This window comes from Lutjanus erythropterus, chromosome 13 (genome assembly GCF_056507025.1).
Source record: "Lutjanus erythropterus isolate fLutEry1 chromosome 13, fLutEry1.hap2, whole genome shotgun sequence".
Taxonomy (NCBI): domain Eukaryota; kingdom Metazoa; phylum Chordata; class Actinopteri; order Lutjaniformes; family Lutjanidae; genus Lutjanus; species Lutjanus erythropterus.
This window is the reverse complement of record NC_139329.1, coordinates 34,893,819-34,911,080: the sequence shown is the minus strand read 5'-3', so window position 1 is coordinate 34,911,080 and position 17,262 is coordinate 34,893,819. Positions and strand designations below refer to the sequence as shown.

Here is a 17,262-nt window from a genome sequence, read left to right as displayed (position 1 = left end):
GTTATTTTTTCATTCTATGCAATATATAACGGATCAAAGACTATACAATGTTGTTCAGAAATTCTGAAGAAAAAAATGTTGCTGAATAAAGTTCTTTATTTAATTTGGCATGGTTTGTTGTTCTGTCTTGAATGTCAATACTGACAAATCTCACTATGTAAAAAATATCAGATTTATAAACTGTTCTCCAAATGTAATAGTCAATCTAATATATCTATTTGTACATGTAATCATTGAATTGATGGACACCAACATGGAAATCTGCACTATTATATTTGCATTTTTCTCATCTGCAGAAACAATCAGTGTATCCTGCTTTGCTTCAGACTTGATGGAACGTTGAAAAACCAGTGAGGAGACCCAGATCAAAGCCAAATATTCCTCTGAATGAGAGTTTTTCCATTTAAGGCAATGGGAGACAGAATGGTCGGGATGCCAAGCTATCATTCTCACTGCTTTACTTGGCACACCACACCAAGTAATTATCAGTGGACCAACACGATTACAAAAAAAGGTCTGAGTCCTTGCCCATTTTTTATTTTGTCTCTTTCTTTAAAAAGCACAGGGCAGGCACGGACACAGAGTACATCATTAGTTGACAAATTAAATTCCTTTAACATTTCAATAATGTCAAATACCATTCAAGAGGATAATGCCCTTGGACATATAGGCTATGTCTCCCCTCAAGCTTAGTCTGCCCTGATTTTCCCATATCTGATCATCTGTGGTCAAGCAGCATGCACTGTATGCCCCAGTCTAGGGCAGATAGGAACTTTTTGATGCAGGCTAAATAACATAAAAAGTAAAACAGCAGAAATTGAAACCCTGGATTCTAGGTAATAATACACTGTATATCCTTGGTAACAATAAATGTTTATTTTGTGTAAAAAGCAATGCAAAATAAGCAACTTCACATGTCATATAAAATAGCAATAACAATTAACTTAAACTATATCTACATAAGGTGCATCATCAAGTCCACTTAGCAAATTAATTTCAATTCAAATCAGCCTTAATTGTAAGAATTTCTATAATTTATCTATCTATCTTTTGCTGTATTTGATATTTTTCAGTTCACTTGTTATAACTGGGCTAAATAATAATAATAATAAATCGCTGACTGATGTGTCTGGATACAGCGGTTTTGCACAACTGTATGCACTCGTACACTAACTAACATTAGCTATAGACTTTAACAGAATGTCAAAAGTTTATATCACATCTTCGTAAAGACATAGTAGCAAGCAACGACTAAGTAGCTTTTAAAAGTTAAATGCATGTGATGCAATAATTCTGTCTTGCCTGCTCTCTTGTGTCATGTTTCGTAGTAGGTTGTACGTCAGTCCAGATTTGACAGATGGTTCATTTGCCCAATAATAACTTTACATGAGACTTGTGGCCAATCGCCGCCTGGCTTGTACCTTATTTTAGACCAATTACGTTGTTGTTGTCAAGGGTGTAACCAATCACAACGAAGGGGAGGGCTCTCGTTCAAGAAGCGCGAACGGTTAAGGACAGAAAATGGCGAATATGCCAGAGTTAAGATACACGAATATGGAAACTTGAATAAGTTTTTATGCATAAGAAGACTGTTTCTTTCTATCATGGCTGCCAGGCTATTTCAAATAACGATGAATGATAAATCGATGTCGCATTAAACGAAGCTAAATTGTAAGTACGTCAACTTGAGCCGTGGTAACTGCAGTACTGTAGCTAACGGTAGCTAGCGGTTAGCTGAGTATCGTTAGCGTAACCTGTAGCTAGTGTCCTAATGTTAGCAGTTGTAAATGGCGTCCCTGTGCTTACTCACATTGAACAACCCGCTCATTCAAATTGGTTAAATTAGTGACAGCGGGCTTGGATACATTTGATTAAGGCTGACCCGTTTTCATGGCTCATCGTTGATTTAAAAGCTCCGGAGCCACTCTCAGTCTTTGGAGAAGCTGCATTTGACGGTATGGCCTTACACAACTTGGTGTTTGTTATTGATGTGGATTACGGAGATCACGATTCAGGCGATCAACTGGATGTCAAGAATCATTTCGTGAAACGAGGAATATTACAAATTTTGTTGCATTTCAGCTACAAATATGGATTTGATAAAGTCCGCTGGGGTTATAAATTCTTTCAGTCCAGGACTGGTCGTAATGCCAGGCTCATATCAAGGGGATCAGACTTCAAGGAGCTTCGCCACAAAACTTTTGAGGATTTTGAATTGGAGTTTGAAGCTAAGTTTGACGTGAAGGATAAACCGTCCCTGTCTCAGCAGAAGCAGCAATACAATCAGTCTGCTTCGGTTCAAAATGCTCTCAAAGAAACCCTGCTGGACTTTCAGTGGGACAGACCAGACATCACCTCTCCCACCAAACTGTCCCTGAGGCCCAGGAAGACGAGCAGAGCTGGGATGCCAAGTGTTTCACAGGAGGATGATGTTTCAAGCAACGGGAGGAATGTGGTGTTTATTGTCTCGGAGTGTCCACGTTCCAGGACACAACTTGTGGATTATCTGACTTTGGGGGACCATGACCTGCCTGCAGATGTGGCAGACCACGTCATATCCAGAGGCCTTCATGACATGCTGGTTCAGAAACAGGTTGTGCTGCACTGGATTGACAGTAGATCACATGTCCAGGTGAGCACAGAAAAGAGTACTAAAGCAGTCCAGGATATTATCATCAAGCACCAACAAGTGCTGGATAATTTGACAAAATCACAACATGTATGAATCAATATGTTGATAACAACTCATTTTATGTGTAAATACTTTGCTTTACTTTATGTGTAACCTAATGGTGGATGGTACTTGAGAAAAAAAATGTATTGTGAGTATGACAGTCAAGCAGGTAATTGTCCATCACTTTTTTAGGTAGAAGTTTATACAATTATGTCACTGAACACTTGCAAAACAGCCTTGAAGACCAGAAATGACAACACTTAAGACACTGTATGTCATTTTGACCTAATGAGGCAGAAATGGCTGACACTTTAAATGAAAAACCTGAATAAATGAGTGGATAATAGGCCCTGAGCAATTTGTGGAGCTGATGACTGTATTAAGGAGTAAAACAGTTCCAATCAAATCGATAAACTGGTCAACCAATCAATCAAATCTCAAACCAATTGAGCATCTGTGCAGCACTCACCATTAGGACTGCACAGTTAATTGAAATATTATCAAAATCGCAACACACCATTATAATGAAGTATTTTAATGCTGCAGAGATGCCCTGATCTACAAATCTTTTTTCTTAAGATTTAAGAAGATGTTTGTTTGATGCACACCCCAACAAATGATATGTCATTATGATATTAATAGTTCTTTTCAATGAAAATGAAAATTGTGATGCAAAAAATGCAGCCTTACTGTCCACAATGACCATCAAACCACCAAATGAGGAAAAATATTTTGGAAGAATGGTGTTCCTCCTCTGGCAGACTTCCAGAGAATTGCAGAATCTACACCAAAATGAATGTGTGATTTTGTAATGGCTAGTGTTGGCCAGATACCTTGAAATAGTTTGTTATTTCCCTTTATTTGTAACCCCACTGTCATTAGGATCTAAAAATGTAAGTGTACTGCTTGTGTTGTAGAAATAGGACCAACATCTTTGGGGATAAAAAGCTTGTAGTTGTTTTAAAACCTGTATGGTCAAGATATTAACCTAAACTAACCTTACAACTGTACTCTTTACTGTTTAACCAACCTAGGTGAAATTTAGAATAGCTGTAACCATCCCATCATTCATTACAGACCTGTCAAAGTGGCTGTTAAACAAATTCCTCTTTTCACTGACATAACCAACTTTGATCTTTTGTCTTCTTGCAGGTCATGAGGTGCGAGAACCATCTCGGCTTTGACAAGCTGTCTGAGGTCCTAGCTCAGATGGGTGGTAGAGTGATCCCTGTGGTCGCACTGCTGAATCTCTGCTGCACTCAGGGGGCCTTTCCATTCAAGTCCAGCATTGGATACCTGCTGTCGTCTGAAAGGTCCTATCGTCTGGCTTTCCCTGTTATAGGAGGAGTTTTGCGATGGGAGCAAGGTTGGTAACATGGAAACTCTCTCTTATCGTCTTCTGTTATAACTCAAATGTGCCTGAAATGGTGCAGCTGTTAGTTATTTATGTGGGCTACAGTCTTAATTACAGGTAATAAATAATCATGAGACATTATACTGTACATCCACATTGTCTTAGGGGGCTTTATTTCAATGCACTGTGTCAAAAGAGACAACTAAATCTGAACATGAAACAGATACATAAAGTTGTAAATAAACTGCTTTTATTTGTGTGTGTTGTGTTATTCTTCACCCAACCAGGTGATGTGACACAAAGCTGTGGGATCATGGTTGAGCCAGTGTCTCGCAGACAGAGGCTTCTCCCAGAGTCAGTGGAAGTGTGTCTGAAAGGAGTGTTGCAGGGCTGGGATGCCTCTTCACTGACACGGACCTCCACAGAGTCATGGGTGCTTCAGTGCTACAGCAACAGTGACCAGGGAACCGCTGCCTTCCAGAATCTCCTGATGCAACTGTCTGCTTATTCTCTGCACATGGTGAGGCAAATTATTTTTAGTTATACAGTACAGCTGTCCCAGTTAAGACTCCTTCACAGTGTCCAACTCAACTTTTTAGTCTGTTACATCTTGCGTATCTGCTGTGTCACTTGTCCTGTAATCTCCTTTGCCTGTCTATGTAGATAGACATTATTTCAGTACAGCCAGTCAAATCTTGCATTAAGCAGTAACATCATACTCAGCCCCACATCAGCCTGCTGCACAACACAAGGCCAAAATACACCTTTTTGAATGGTGTGCGTCAAAACAGCAGTCCCTAGTATTTTCTATGTACAAACCTCACACTAGCAGCAGTCAGGTGTGCTCCAGCACTGTTGGACACACCACCCCGCAACATTTCACGTCATTGTCCTATTTCCACTGTCTACGCCCCTGAAAAAAACATTTTTCCTTCTAGAGATACAGCTGTTTTGTACTTCAGTGCATCATTAGCCCAACTATAGATGTAATTCACTAGTTTGCTGCTTGCTTTTTATAGTTTGAACTGTTCCACCTGCACGTGTATCTACACGGCATAAATAAATTCCACCTGCTCCCTGCTTGTAGCCTACATTCCAACTCCCCTAGCAGCTCTTCCTCTCCTCTACCCCTATTTTTTGCGGTTAAGAAATATCCCAAGTTATACAGTGTGCTGTGTGTGGTTGATTTTCTGTAGGCCGATGCTTCCCATTGGTGCTATGGGTGGCACTTGACACGGGCCATATGCTGTGCCACTGCTGCAACACTGTGTTTTCCACAGCAGAGTTCAGCCCACATCAGCTTTCCTGCTAAAGTCCCCTTCTTATCTGTCTTACAAACACAAACACACTTGTATTGTCTTGCACCCCAGCATGTTGAACAAGTGACCAAACAAACCTTCACCAGGGAAACATTCTAGTGCCAGTTTGCACGATAAATAGCTATTTAGCTGCTCAGCTGTAACATATTAACCTTTTAAATTCTCCCTCTTTTCTTTTCTGTGGGCATTTACTGATTCACTTCTCCTATTTTTTCCTGTCTTTTGCTTGTTCCCCTAGCTTTCGGAAGTGAATGATAGCGGCCTGGTGTGCTCGGCTGTCCTCTCTCCCTTGTCACACTCTACAGCTCTACTCACCATCCTCCAGTCTGGAATCACTCAGCATGACCAGCTCCTGACCACTGAAATCATTGCTCCTGCCACATCAGAAAGTTCAGCCGAACTGCCAGATGTTGTGAACAGTGTTCTGGGAGTAGTGTACGACATCATGGAGAAGGATGGTGATGGTGTCGATGGTAAGGATAGAATATTAATGTTAAGGGTTCAAAACATGAAAAATATTTCTTTACAAAGAATTCTGCTTGGATTTATTGATAATTCTGTCAAACACAGAAGTTGTTAAAAGTACACAGTTCACTGGTTACATTTAGTATACTTGAATAGGCTGGTAGAATGTTCTACTTTTTTTTTTGCTCTTTTCCTGACCTATTTGCATTTTTATGCTTCTGATCAATGTGTATGCTTCACTGAAATAATAAATATTAGAGTCAGTGAAACTTTAGTGTGTTAGATGGGAGCACTATAGACTTCTCTCCATTCCATGAATTTTGTATTTTATTGCTGATAATTTTATTCCTCAGACTACCCAAAGGATGACCAGGTTCCTGAGTGGGCTCAGCAGGAACTCAGTCATCGCCCACTAACAACAGTGCTGGAGAGTTGGTTCCCTCAGTCAGACCAATCAGGAGTGAGTTCCCACTTGATGGAGTCAATGAGGTAAGGATAATTATGATTTCTTGATTTAATTTTTTTTTTTTTTTTTTTGTCATTTTTATATTTTGCTTTTTAGGAAAGAGTTAAATGAAGAGTTAAACACAAAAATGATCAAAGACAACCTAAAAGAAACTCAATATTGGCACAAAACATATGGTTGTGATGTTTTGCTAACTTTATTAAACAGGTTACTGCATGCAGTGCCAGAGCAGAAAGAAGAGGAAGAATCATCTACCCTACAGCAGGAGTTGATCAGTGGTCTGGCAGAGTTGTATCAAACATCCCGGGGTGCAGATGACAAGAGGGGCAAGAAACGTGAGAAAGCCTCATCTCAAATTTTTATGCATATTCCAGAGTTTCTGTGAAAATTCGTAAAAGCACTGAAATTAAACTTTGGATGATGGGGATCACCAGTTATCCTCTGAGGCATAAAGTTTCTTTAAATTGTCTCCAATATCAACTTATCAAGATTTTAACCTGAGCAAAAACAGCACAACCTATTTCTCTGTCCTTTCCCATCTGTGGTCTACAGGTGGCGCCCAGCGCACACCAGTGAAACAGAAGATGAAGACCATGAGCCGCTCCTTGCAGATGCTGAATGTGGCACGGCTGAATGTCAAAGCCCAAAAGAACCAGAACGAGGTCGAGCAGCCCGGGGTCGAGGGCAGGGTGCCCGACAGACCGGGGAAGAGACGATCAAGTGACAAGAACAAATCTGAAGGAGCAAAAACCATCAGTGAGTGTGTCCGTTAAAACTTTACAACCATCAGCACTCTTTCTCTGGAAGAAAGTCAGGAAGAAAAGCAGAAAATCAAGCAATGCACAATATTCTTTTTCTCAGGTTTCACTAGCGAGGCAGAGCTGCTGTCCCATCTGAAGTCCAGTTACGAGAAGACAGTGGTGGAGAGAGACTCATCCCTCCTCACTAGTGTCCAGCAGCTCCTGTTTGCTGTGAAAACCTTCCTTGTGAAAGAGTCAGATGTGGAGGTGAGACAGGTGACTGCTGTGAATATATTTCAAGAGTCTGACCTGACTCACTTTCATCTTTGCAGCAAGCTGGTTATTATAATCTGATGATGGTTGAATCGTTAGATGATTGTGCTGCACAATAGTGAATAATTATACATTGTCATTTCAGCTGTCAAATTAGTTAATTGGTAAATTTTGGTATTGCCAGATTTTTTTCATGTACATGCCCACCACATGAAAATAATAACAAAGTATAGATATAACACACAGAACTTTTTCTTCACAGAAAGTAAAAGAATCCAGTGTACAACAAAAAGTACATTGAAGCCCATTTAGAAAGTCGGATTATTAATTTGCATATCTAAAATCTTATGTCTTCTTTGCAGGTAAAGACCTCCCTGTTTGTCCAGCAGCACCTCCTTAAGACCAGCAAAGCAATCAGGCAGCTCTATGGCGCTGCTGCTGATGTTGATAGCAAAGTCAGAGAGTGAGTGCTTTCTAACTTTGGTTTGTTATCTTGTTTTTTAGAGTCAGTTGAAACTCTCAATGAAACTCATTGACCAGCTAATTGAACACCCAGGTATCATATACTGTGTCTCTCCAAGATGTGAAATGTTTTTTTGTTTTTGTTTTTGTTTTGTTTTTTGGTGTATATTTGTTTGTGGGTGGTCATTACTGATAAAACACATGTGCCCATCCTCCTTGATAAGTAAGGGTTAATTTGATATTATTATAATATATTAATATATTAATATTCAGGTGTCAGTAACATAGGTTGTGTCTTCTAGGTGCCAGCTCCAGGCATTGCTGAGGCTTGAGTTGTGCCAGCTTTTCTCCTCGAAGCAGTCTGACACCCTGGATGTTGAACAGATGGCAGAGGAGGTGAGATGCTCGCAATTAAATCCTTGTCGCAGTTGAATCTTTTTTTTGTCATGCAAATGCAGAGTTACTGCAGCTACAGAGTATGTCATTTTCTTAAAAGGTTAGTACTTTGAATCGTTTGCAAGCCATACTGGAAAAAATAATTATTTTCAGTATTTGGCTGGTTCTTATTGTTCATCTTCTTAGACTGCTACAGTAAATGGAGTAAGGTATTGCAATAATCTGAAACAAATTCATTCAAATTTAATTATTTGCCAGCATAAATCCACCAAAATAGTGAAATGTGATTGTGTTTAAATATTCCAACATTTAATATTTTTAGTTTATACCATTTTGACTATTTAAGTATATTTCTTCAACCCAACAGATTGCACAATAGAATAAAGATCAATTCTCCTTTTCCTCAGGTGGCTGAAATGCTCAGGATAATCTCCCTCTCAAAAGACCCGGTCTGCCTAGCAAGGTTCCTTCAAGACGAGGTCCTCCCAAGGTAAGTGTGTGGTGCTGCTGGAAAGAGATTTTTTTGTAATCCCCCTGAAAAATGCATGAATAATAAATGCAGAGTATTCTTGATTCTTCATTCTCTTGCTTTATAAAATATGGATATGAATTTGATTAGTTTCTGGAAACAAATATTGTAAATTTCAATATGGAATCAGTGTTTGTTGATGACATTCATGGGAGTCAAGTGCCACAAACCGCTACCATAGCTACAGATTCATGATTTAGAGTTTAATTGACTCCAAACTTATTTCGCTAACACACGCTTCTTGAGTGACATAAATCTTAAGTTTGTAAGAACAAAACAAAAGTTGAGAATATTTCTCATCTGTAGTTGTTCAAACCTAAGAACAGTCTTTCTGTGTCATTGCAGGTTCCTGACCGCCGTGCCTAGAGTGCTCGCAGACGTGTACAACAGTCTGGGCACCCAGCTCCCTGAGGCTTTGGTTGCAGTTCTACCCGCTGACTTCTTCAGCGACGACTCAGTCGCCAAGGACAGTGTTACTCCTTCAGCTTCCTCACCTCCCCTCTCCACACACAGCCAGCTTTCAGATGGTGGAGATGGCCTGCAGGACCTGAGAAATCGCTCAGCCAAAAAGAGGAGGTGAGGGGATGTTGTTCTTTGCTGCTCACTTAATGAGATCATAGACATGGAGTTTATTCGTTTGGGAAAATTATTTAGTTGTATGATTAAGCCATGGTGTATTTTTTTGTAAGCTATATGTCAAGAATTAAAAAATAAATTTTCCCCTTTTTTCTATTTCTTTTAGGACTGGTATGCTGACTCGTCATCGCAGTATGACAGAGTCATCGCAGAGTCTTCGGCAAATAGAGATACCCAAAAAGGCTACAAGAGCTGTAAGATCACAGATAATTAAACATTGCTGATGTCTCTTTGGATTACTGTGAGACTTTGATCATTACTGATTATCTAAATTTCTCACATACTTACTGTCTCGTCCAGTCCAACTAAGACAAAGATGACCTTTGCACATATGTTTCATGGTTATTTTAGCTGTCTTATTCAGATTTCCTTACCAGCTTTATTGTGTTTTTATTAGTCCAAATCAAAAGTTGCTGTTGCTTTGGAGAAACCTGTTGCAGAACCACAACCTCAGAAACAAGAAACGCAAGGTACGTTCTGTTTAACATCTTTCTTGATCACATTCAGCGCCACTTTCCTACTCAACCCAGAATTTATCTTTTGAAAATAAGTAGACTTGCACCGATTTCAACTTTCTTGGCCGACTCCGATTTTTGAGGGGTCTGACCTACCGATTCCGATTTTGGCCGGTTCCGATTTTCAGTCTTTCTAAGAACTGTAATTGACAGCATTCACAAACATTTTTGCAACTTTTCTTGTAAATGTGTTCATAATAAGACACTGACTATTAAATATTCATTTAATACTTTCTCCAAAATCATCCAGATTACGACCAGGCAAGATATTGAATTGTGTGAACGTGATCTCGCGAGATCATCTCGCGGGATTTCGCGGGACGCGATTTCACGTGATCTTTTGTGGAAGCGGATGTAAACAAACCGGAGACTAACGCGGTGCAACAGTTTGAAGTAAAACTTTGCCGTGAGAAAAACAGACACAGAAGTTAAAGGAGTCTGGATGAGAAAATGTTTGAGGAGACACATCAACACAGGTTGTTTATTCTTCAGTCAGAACAGGAGGTGAGATTTTAACTGTCCCTCTGTGAACAGCAGTCTGCTGCTAGCTTGCTAGCATTAGCCTGAAGTGCGAGAGAGTTTATGGCTGTTCTGCATCATTGTCAGCTGCTCTGTCCCGTTGTAGACTGTCTGTCTTCTCTTTATCCTGTTCTTGGAATCTGTCTCTGACACCAGCTTCAAGCAGACGTGTGTCAGAGTGTGTAGCTGTTATCAGCGCTGTGTTGACGTCACGGTCAGTTTGTCTGCTGCGCGCATGACGTGACCATCGTGCAGAACATGTGTGTGACAATGATAGGCACAGAATCGGATTTGTGACGCTGATCGGCCGGTCACCGGTCAAGGCCAGTCATGTGAAAACCGGCCCGATTCCGAGCATTGCCGATTAATCAGTGCAAGTCTAAAAATAAGACTGAACTTTTGTAGGATTGAATTGTAGCTGTCAAAAAAGTTTGTAGTTTGCTCCATAATGAAGAACTGTGACTGCAGACAGCTTGACTCCAGCCTTTGTTTTTTTCACAAAGAAGCAAACTGCAGACTCTTTACATTCTCATTTCCAGGTGACATGAGGGAGATCGTTCCATACTCTACTGAAAAATTAAAATTTACCTTTGACACCTTGAAGTTTGTTTTGAAACAAAAGACAAGTTCATCAGGATGCAACGCAGTATTAACATGAGTCCTAAATACAGACCATGTTCTGATTGTCTGCAGAGGTGACGAAGGTGAGAAGGAACCTGTTCAACCAAGAGATCGTTTCCCCTTCAAAGAAAGCCAAGCTGCCGAGGAGCCGGTCTGTGTCCGCTGTGGAAGGATTAAAACGCAAACGATCTCATGAATCTGAAGGTAAACAGAATCATTATTCCAAATTAACTGAAAGAAAAGCTGCTGTAAATTAATGAATGGAAGGCCACTTCATTTGTTTTTACTTTTTTAAATTATTCTTATTTTGCTTTATTTGCAGTATTCAGCATGCAAAACCTTGATGTTATTGACAGTTTTTCAGTGATTGGAAATTTGTCTCACTGTGCATCCATTTAATGTAACAGAATAATTTTCACAATTTATCTCTTTTTCAGAGAGGCATACACTTCTAACAAAGAAAGTGTGTGAAACGCCTCTTCACAAGCAAGTGTCCAGTCGCCTCCTTTACCAACAGAAAATGGGAAGGTATGGTTGTCAACAGTTTTCCTTATCTATATTTACTGAGACATTTTTAAAATTCCCCATTTATTATATTTACCATATACCCCTTATATATGTGTTTTTAACTATTCTTTTTCAGGAGGTCAGTCCCAGCTGAGGACTGCATTGTGGAGGAGTCACCAGTAAAACCTGCAGAAGGTATTTTACTGATACTACTTTTTTCCCCACAGAAAATATATTGACTTGAATGTAAGAATGTTTCATATTTGTATGTTGTAATTACTTTTTAATTTTTTGTTTATTTGTTTTCTTGGACATTTTGACAATGAATTGCAATTTCTTTTTCCACAATTCAAGCACTGTCCACAACTTAGTCTTTTTTTGTGCTTTGATTTTGTATCAGACCTGAGAAGAAGCCCAAGGATAAAGAAGTTTGCGAGAAGAAACTCAAACATTTTCTACTCAAGTTCTCAACCTCGCTCCCGCAACCTGGAAAGAGCTCTGTCTGCATCCCAGCTTTCTCTCAGCGATGGCAAAATCACTGGGATTAATGTGAAAGCAGTTCGGTCTCCCATGCGTCTTCTTTTTGGGGCTGTTAATTCTCCAAATCGTCCTTCTGACCGATCTCCTGCCAGAACCAGGTCACGGCTGTCCACAGACTCGAGTGTCTTTGAAGTAAGTACGCTTTCCCTTTTTGGATTTTTCAGGATGAAAAATTACTTTTGTGTTCAGAGGGTATAAGGGAAAATTCTAAAATTGTACATTTACATCAGACTTGAGTCTGATTTATAATATTAATATATTTATAATGTATCAGATATTGCATGTCTGTCCATCCTGGCACTCCTCTGTATCTCTCCCTGAGATTTCTTCTGTTTTTTCCCTGTCAAAAAGGTTTTTTTTTGGGGGGGGGTCTAAAGGATTATAAAGCTCCCTGAGGCAAGTTTGGATTGGTGATACTGAAAACAATGTAAGGGCGTTCCACATACAGAGAATTATCACCCATATTTGCAACTCTGTTTTACAGATCTTGTGACTTTCAGCTCATTGTTAAACTATCTGGCCCACAACTTAATTTTTTGGCACATTTACTGTTTTCATTGCGTCCTTTGGCCACAGCTTGCAGCTGTTTTCGCAAAAAATGTATAAATGCCCACTGTACACTACCTGATCAGCACCAAACAGCAGACAGACACCTTTAGCAACTAGCTGGTGAACATAGTAGAGCATTTAGTGAGTGAATACTGGACTTACATTTGTCAAGCTGCCAGAAACATGATTTGGTCTGCAGCTGCTGGATGTGTAAATAAAGAGCTGTTTGTCAACAAGTCATCTCAAAAGGTGGTGATATATTGATGTTGTGTTCACAACTCATTTCTGCTGCCCCCAAGTGGGCAAAGAAATCAGTTCTTGTATGTTTACTGACTTCTTTGTTTGTGTTTTGTTTTAGAGTCCAAATAAAACACCAACGAAATCACCCAGCAGATGTGGGAGGGCCGGCCATGGGGCCACGACACCCACAACGTCCAGGATACCCAGGACACCCAGGACCCCTCACACCCCAAGAACCCCCAAAACCCTTCTTCCTTCCACAATGCATGTTTTCTCTGTTGCAGAGAGCCCTGTAGCAGGCAGCTCTCGTGAGCTTGGTATGGCTTTGAGAGGCAGTCCTTTCAGATCTCCGGCCAGAAAGACTCTTGTGGTAGAGACACCAACTAAGCAAAGCCCTATGATGAGCCCACTCAAAGGGATTCTCAGGACTCCAGTCAAGGCCTTGGTTGCATGTGGCTCTTCTTCTGGATTACATTTACTCAGTAGCCCAACATCCAGGACTCCCAAGAAGAGTGTCACATTTTCCCCATCTCCTCGGAAATGTAGAGTGACAGAGAGCGGTGTTGCTTTCAAGGTACCAGAGTCCCCTCGTATTGCATCCCGCACTTCTCCAAGACTGTTGAAAACTCCAAACACTTTCTGCAGTCCTGTCAAAAGCGCAAACACTAGAAGAGACATTTTCAAGACCCCTGAAAAGACTCGTCAAGTGAGCCCAGCAAGGGTTCCTGAAAATGCAAACAGTGTTATTTTAGCACAGGAAAAAAGTCAAAGGTCTTCTGGAAGACTTAATAAGATGAAAACACCTGAAAAAAGTGACGCTGTTAGACAACTGGAAATGCCTCCTCCACAATCCACACCACCTCAAGACCACTACCTATCACCTAAACCCAACACTAGAACTCAAACAAGGACCCCGAGTCCTACTCACCAAATGACTACTCGCTCTGGCAGAAGTCCAACCATTGCATCACCATGTAAGCCAGTACCAACACCAGTGGAAGGTACTACTGTTTTAGAAGGATCAGACACTGCACTCAAGCCCCTGAGAAGGAAGAGGTCTGGTCAGGGTGCTAGAACCACCAGACATAAGTCAGGATCCCAGTCTAATGAGAATGTTCCCTCTATACTAAATACAGAGTCTGCAGAGAACTGTGACCTTGTGGAGAAGAACACAAAGTCGGATCCAAATGAAGAGGTACAAGCTGAAACTGACTCTAGTTCCCACACAGACTCACAGGAATGTAACTCTTCACATATTAACTCTGCATCCACAGATGATGATAGTATGGAGATTGTGGATGCAGCAGTTACAAAGACTCAGTTTAGTGGAGGTCTCAAGATGAACATCAGCTTTTCACGGAAGCCTTCACAGTCCGGTGAAGACTTTCTGTCAAGCGCAGTGTCTCCTAAATCACGTGTCTCACCTCAAGGCATCCCTGGCCGGGGCTACGGCTTCCGGCAGACTCCTGACCGCCAACAGAGGGAGGCCGCTGCTCGTTTGGGGTACGGAAATGAATCCCCACGATTTTCAACCCCTAGAGGCCCAGCAAAACGTAGCCGACAAAAGGGCACAAGTACCCCAAATCCTCTGACTTACCAAGTAGAAATGGAAATGCAAACATCAGGACTTCCCAAGCTCAAATTCAAACGCACAGATTCCATGAATGCAGGTGATTTGGCATCGGGAGCTCAGAGCCCATTAGTCGGTGTGAAACCCTCTCAGCTGGAAAGCCCCTTGGCTTTGTTCTCTAAGCACAGAGATCCTGGATGTGTCTCACCGTCTCTCTGTACTCATGTCACTCCGGCCAAAAGTACGCCAGGAAAAGGTGGAAGTGTCCAAACTTACATCTGCCAGTCTTACACTCCAACACGCCATCCTGCAGGAATGTCTCCAGTGGCAACCGCAGATATCATTCCCCTGACTCCCTCACCTCAGAGTGTAGGGAAGGTGACCCCAGACAACCTCAACAGCTGGCCTCGCAGGAAGAGAGCTCAGATTGGAGTGATTGGAGGCAAAGATCGTGGTCTGAAGGGGGAGCCTTTGTTAGTCGAGTTGTTGGAGGAAGCTGAGCTTGGAGTCAGCAGGTTGCAGGACGTTGAGGACACGGATGAGCCCCCAAACAGCAAAGCTTCAGTGTTAGCTTTGGCTTCCAAACAGTCACCCCCAGTTGGAAGAGATGCATCTCCTGTTTCTCCACAGGAAGAAATGTACTGGATGGAGAAGCTGTCTCAGCAGGCTGACAGCGCTGATCCTCTTAGAGCAGAAGAAGAAATGATCTGGGCCACTGGCAGTGGAGATGTCAAGACATGTAAGCTACAGCTAACACTTTCTGTAACAAAATATGTTGTCCTTTTAAAGGAGGAAATAGACAACTTTTGCTTTGACATGTCATTATGAAGTAAATGTTGATCTAATGATTATAGAATAACACCATTTGTGTTTAGATTGCTTCCTTATAAGCCTCGCTTTCATCTGTCTGCCACCAGGCATGATTTTTCACAAAAAAATGTTTCCATTATAGACTACATGAATCAACAAACTCCTCATTTAATATGCTTCTATCAAAGTGGTTTTGATCCTTTCTTCTCAGAGCAAGGCTCTGACTCGAGGAAACAGAAAGTGCCCTGGTGTTGTGTTCTGTGTGTTCCCCTGATAGATAGTGTTCCCTGTAACGTTACCCTCTGCGGTTGAGGGGTAGGTTATGGTTAGGCATAGCAGAGTAAGGTAAGGGGGGACACATCAACAGGGAAACATATTTTTCAACTTTAAACAATGTCTCACATTTTAAGTTCTGGGATTCCAATTAAGATACTTTTAATTGTTGATTTAATTTGCTTTTATATTCTGACCAGTGTGCAATGATATGAGAAGAGAACAAGACAATGTTCACAGATCTAAAGCTATGTCCAATATGTGTTGTGGTTTTGCTTCAGAGATGACTGAAAGTTAATGTGACATTTTAAACAATTTAAGTGACAATTGGACTAATTTCTTAAAGCAAAAGATTCACTATTTCAGCATTTTAAAAAGTGGTTGAATTATTATTATATAATTGTTTTTGAGACATTAAATGATAAATACAAAGTTTTTACAAATGTTTTTCTGAAATTATTGTACGAAGTTGCTGAATAAAACCATAATATTTGTCACTGCTGTTTTCTCCATTTTGACAGTGGCGACTCCTCCGAGTTCAAAGGTGAGGAAGCCGGTGACTGCGAGTGGGATTTTGGCCCTTACACACTCTCCGTTGTTGTTCAAGGGCAAAACAGGCTCTGCTAGTAAGAGAACACCAAATTTTAAAGGTAAGATGAACAATGCTAGTATTGTTACAGTTATGTTTTACTTGAGTCACATTTGCAAAACATTCAGTCACATCTACAGTATAACACAATAGGATTTCAACCTCTCAAATTGCATAATATTTGTAAACATGCAAAAGTGCCAAAATGATCTGGTCACAGCCTGTCAAAACTGACTGTTTGTTTCTTTTCATAATTTTGGACAGTTGGTTGTGAAAAACAAGATTTTTATTTTTAACATGGTCTTGAGCTGTAGGAAACGGTAGCTGCTATTTTGTGACACTTTATAGACATAATGACCAAGAAAATAATGAACAGATTAATCAATAATGTAATTAATTGCTAGTTGCAGCTATAGACACAAATTGGTGTGACTGACTGTCCACACACTCTTGGACATGTAATGTATTCTACTTGTCCAGGTGAACCAGATGGTTCACAAAACAGCCTGCAAAATACAATGAACTTGACATTCTTCCAAACTTTAAACTAATGATTTTAAATTTCTTTAAACGTTGCAGATGAGGCTGCGTCTGGGAGGAGGATAGAAGTTGATGGCGTGGAGGTATCTCCCTTCAGCCAGCCAATCAGACGCTCAAACACGGGGAAGACCTACAGCAGGAAGAGACTGCTTCCCTGAACCACAAAACTGTAGAACCAGCAACAAGATTATCCTTTCTGTTTCACTGTGAAAGCTGTGAGCTTTTCTTTGTTGTCCTTATTTTGTCAAGAGAGCTTTGGATGACCGATCTGAAAGATGTCTTTCAGGCTCCACTTGAAAGGCAGATGAATGAATGAATGAATGAATGAATGAATGAATGAATGAATGTCCTCAGTCTCCTCCACCAGCACATTTTGACCCTGACATTTTCTGTTCTGACCAGTGCCTTTTCTTTAATCAGGACATGTTAAGATTTGAAAGTGTAGACCGGTTTTGGCACAGAGTTCAAAAGCTATGCAGTTCTGCGAAGATGCTTCCCCTTACAATTCCTGTTCATCAATTTATGGCTCAAATTCAGCCATATTTCTTTATGTGGGTCTTTCTGGAGCTAAAATGTTGGAAGATTGTGATTTTTGTATGACAGTTTTTAAAATTTGCAATCAGCCGTTTAACAATCAAGTCTGAAGTCTAAAGTTGTTCATATAAATACTATTCA

The 17,262-nt window shown here is 40.6% G+C and overlaps 1 protein-coding gene across 1 annotated transcript; it reads left to right on the top strand.

The window, feature by feature from the left end:
• Positions 1-1,507: 1,507 nt before the first annotated feature.
• Positions 1,508-16,863, top strand: ticrr (TopBP1-interacting, checkpoint, and replication regulator). The gene is made up of 21 exons (XM_084734722.1): positions 1,508-2,632; positions 3,827-4,040; positions 4,316-4,548; positions 5,586-5,820; positions 6,166-6,301; positions 6,486-6,613; positions 6,831-7,034; positions 7,140-7,285; positions 7,654-7,754; positions 8,056-8,149; positions 8,557-8,639; positions 9,024-9,254; positions 9,421-9,508; positions 9,712-9,784; positions 11,042-11,173; positions 11,407-11,497; positions 11,613-11,671; positions 11,877-12,148; positions 12,924-15,114; positions 15,980-16,108; positions 16,627-16,863. The coding sequence occupies exons 1-21, from the start codon at positions 1,958-1,960 to the stop codon at positions 16,743-16,745; spliced, it is 5,634 nt and encodes a 1,877-aa protein (XP_084590848.1). The 5' UTR covers positions 1,508-1,957; the 3' UTR covers positions 16,746-16,863.
• The last annotated feature ends 399 nt before the right edge of the window (positions 16,864-17,262 follow it).

Coding starts and splice junctions, on each gene's coding strand:
- ticrr (XM_084734722.1), top strand. CDS start 1,958: ATGGCCTTACACAACTTGGTGTTTGTTATTGATGTGGATTACGGAGAT. Junction 6,302..6,485: donor CACTTGATGGAGTCAATGAG/GTAAGGATAATT, acceptor TTTATTAAACAG/GTTACTGCATGCAGTGCCAG. Junction 6,614..6,830: donor TGACAAGAGGGGCAAGAAAC/GTGAGAAAGCCT, acceptor TGTGGTCTACAG/GTGGCGCCCAGCGCACACCA.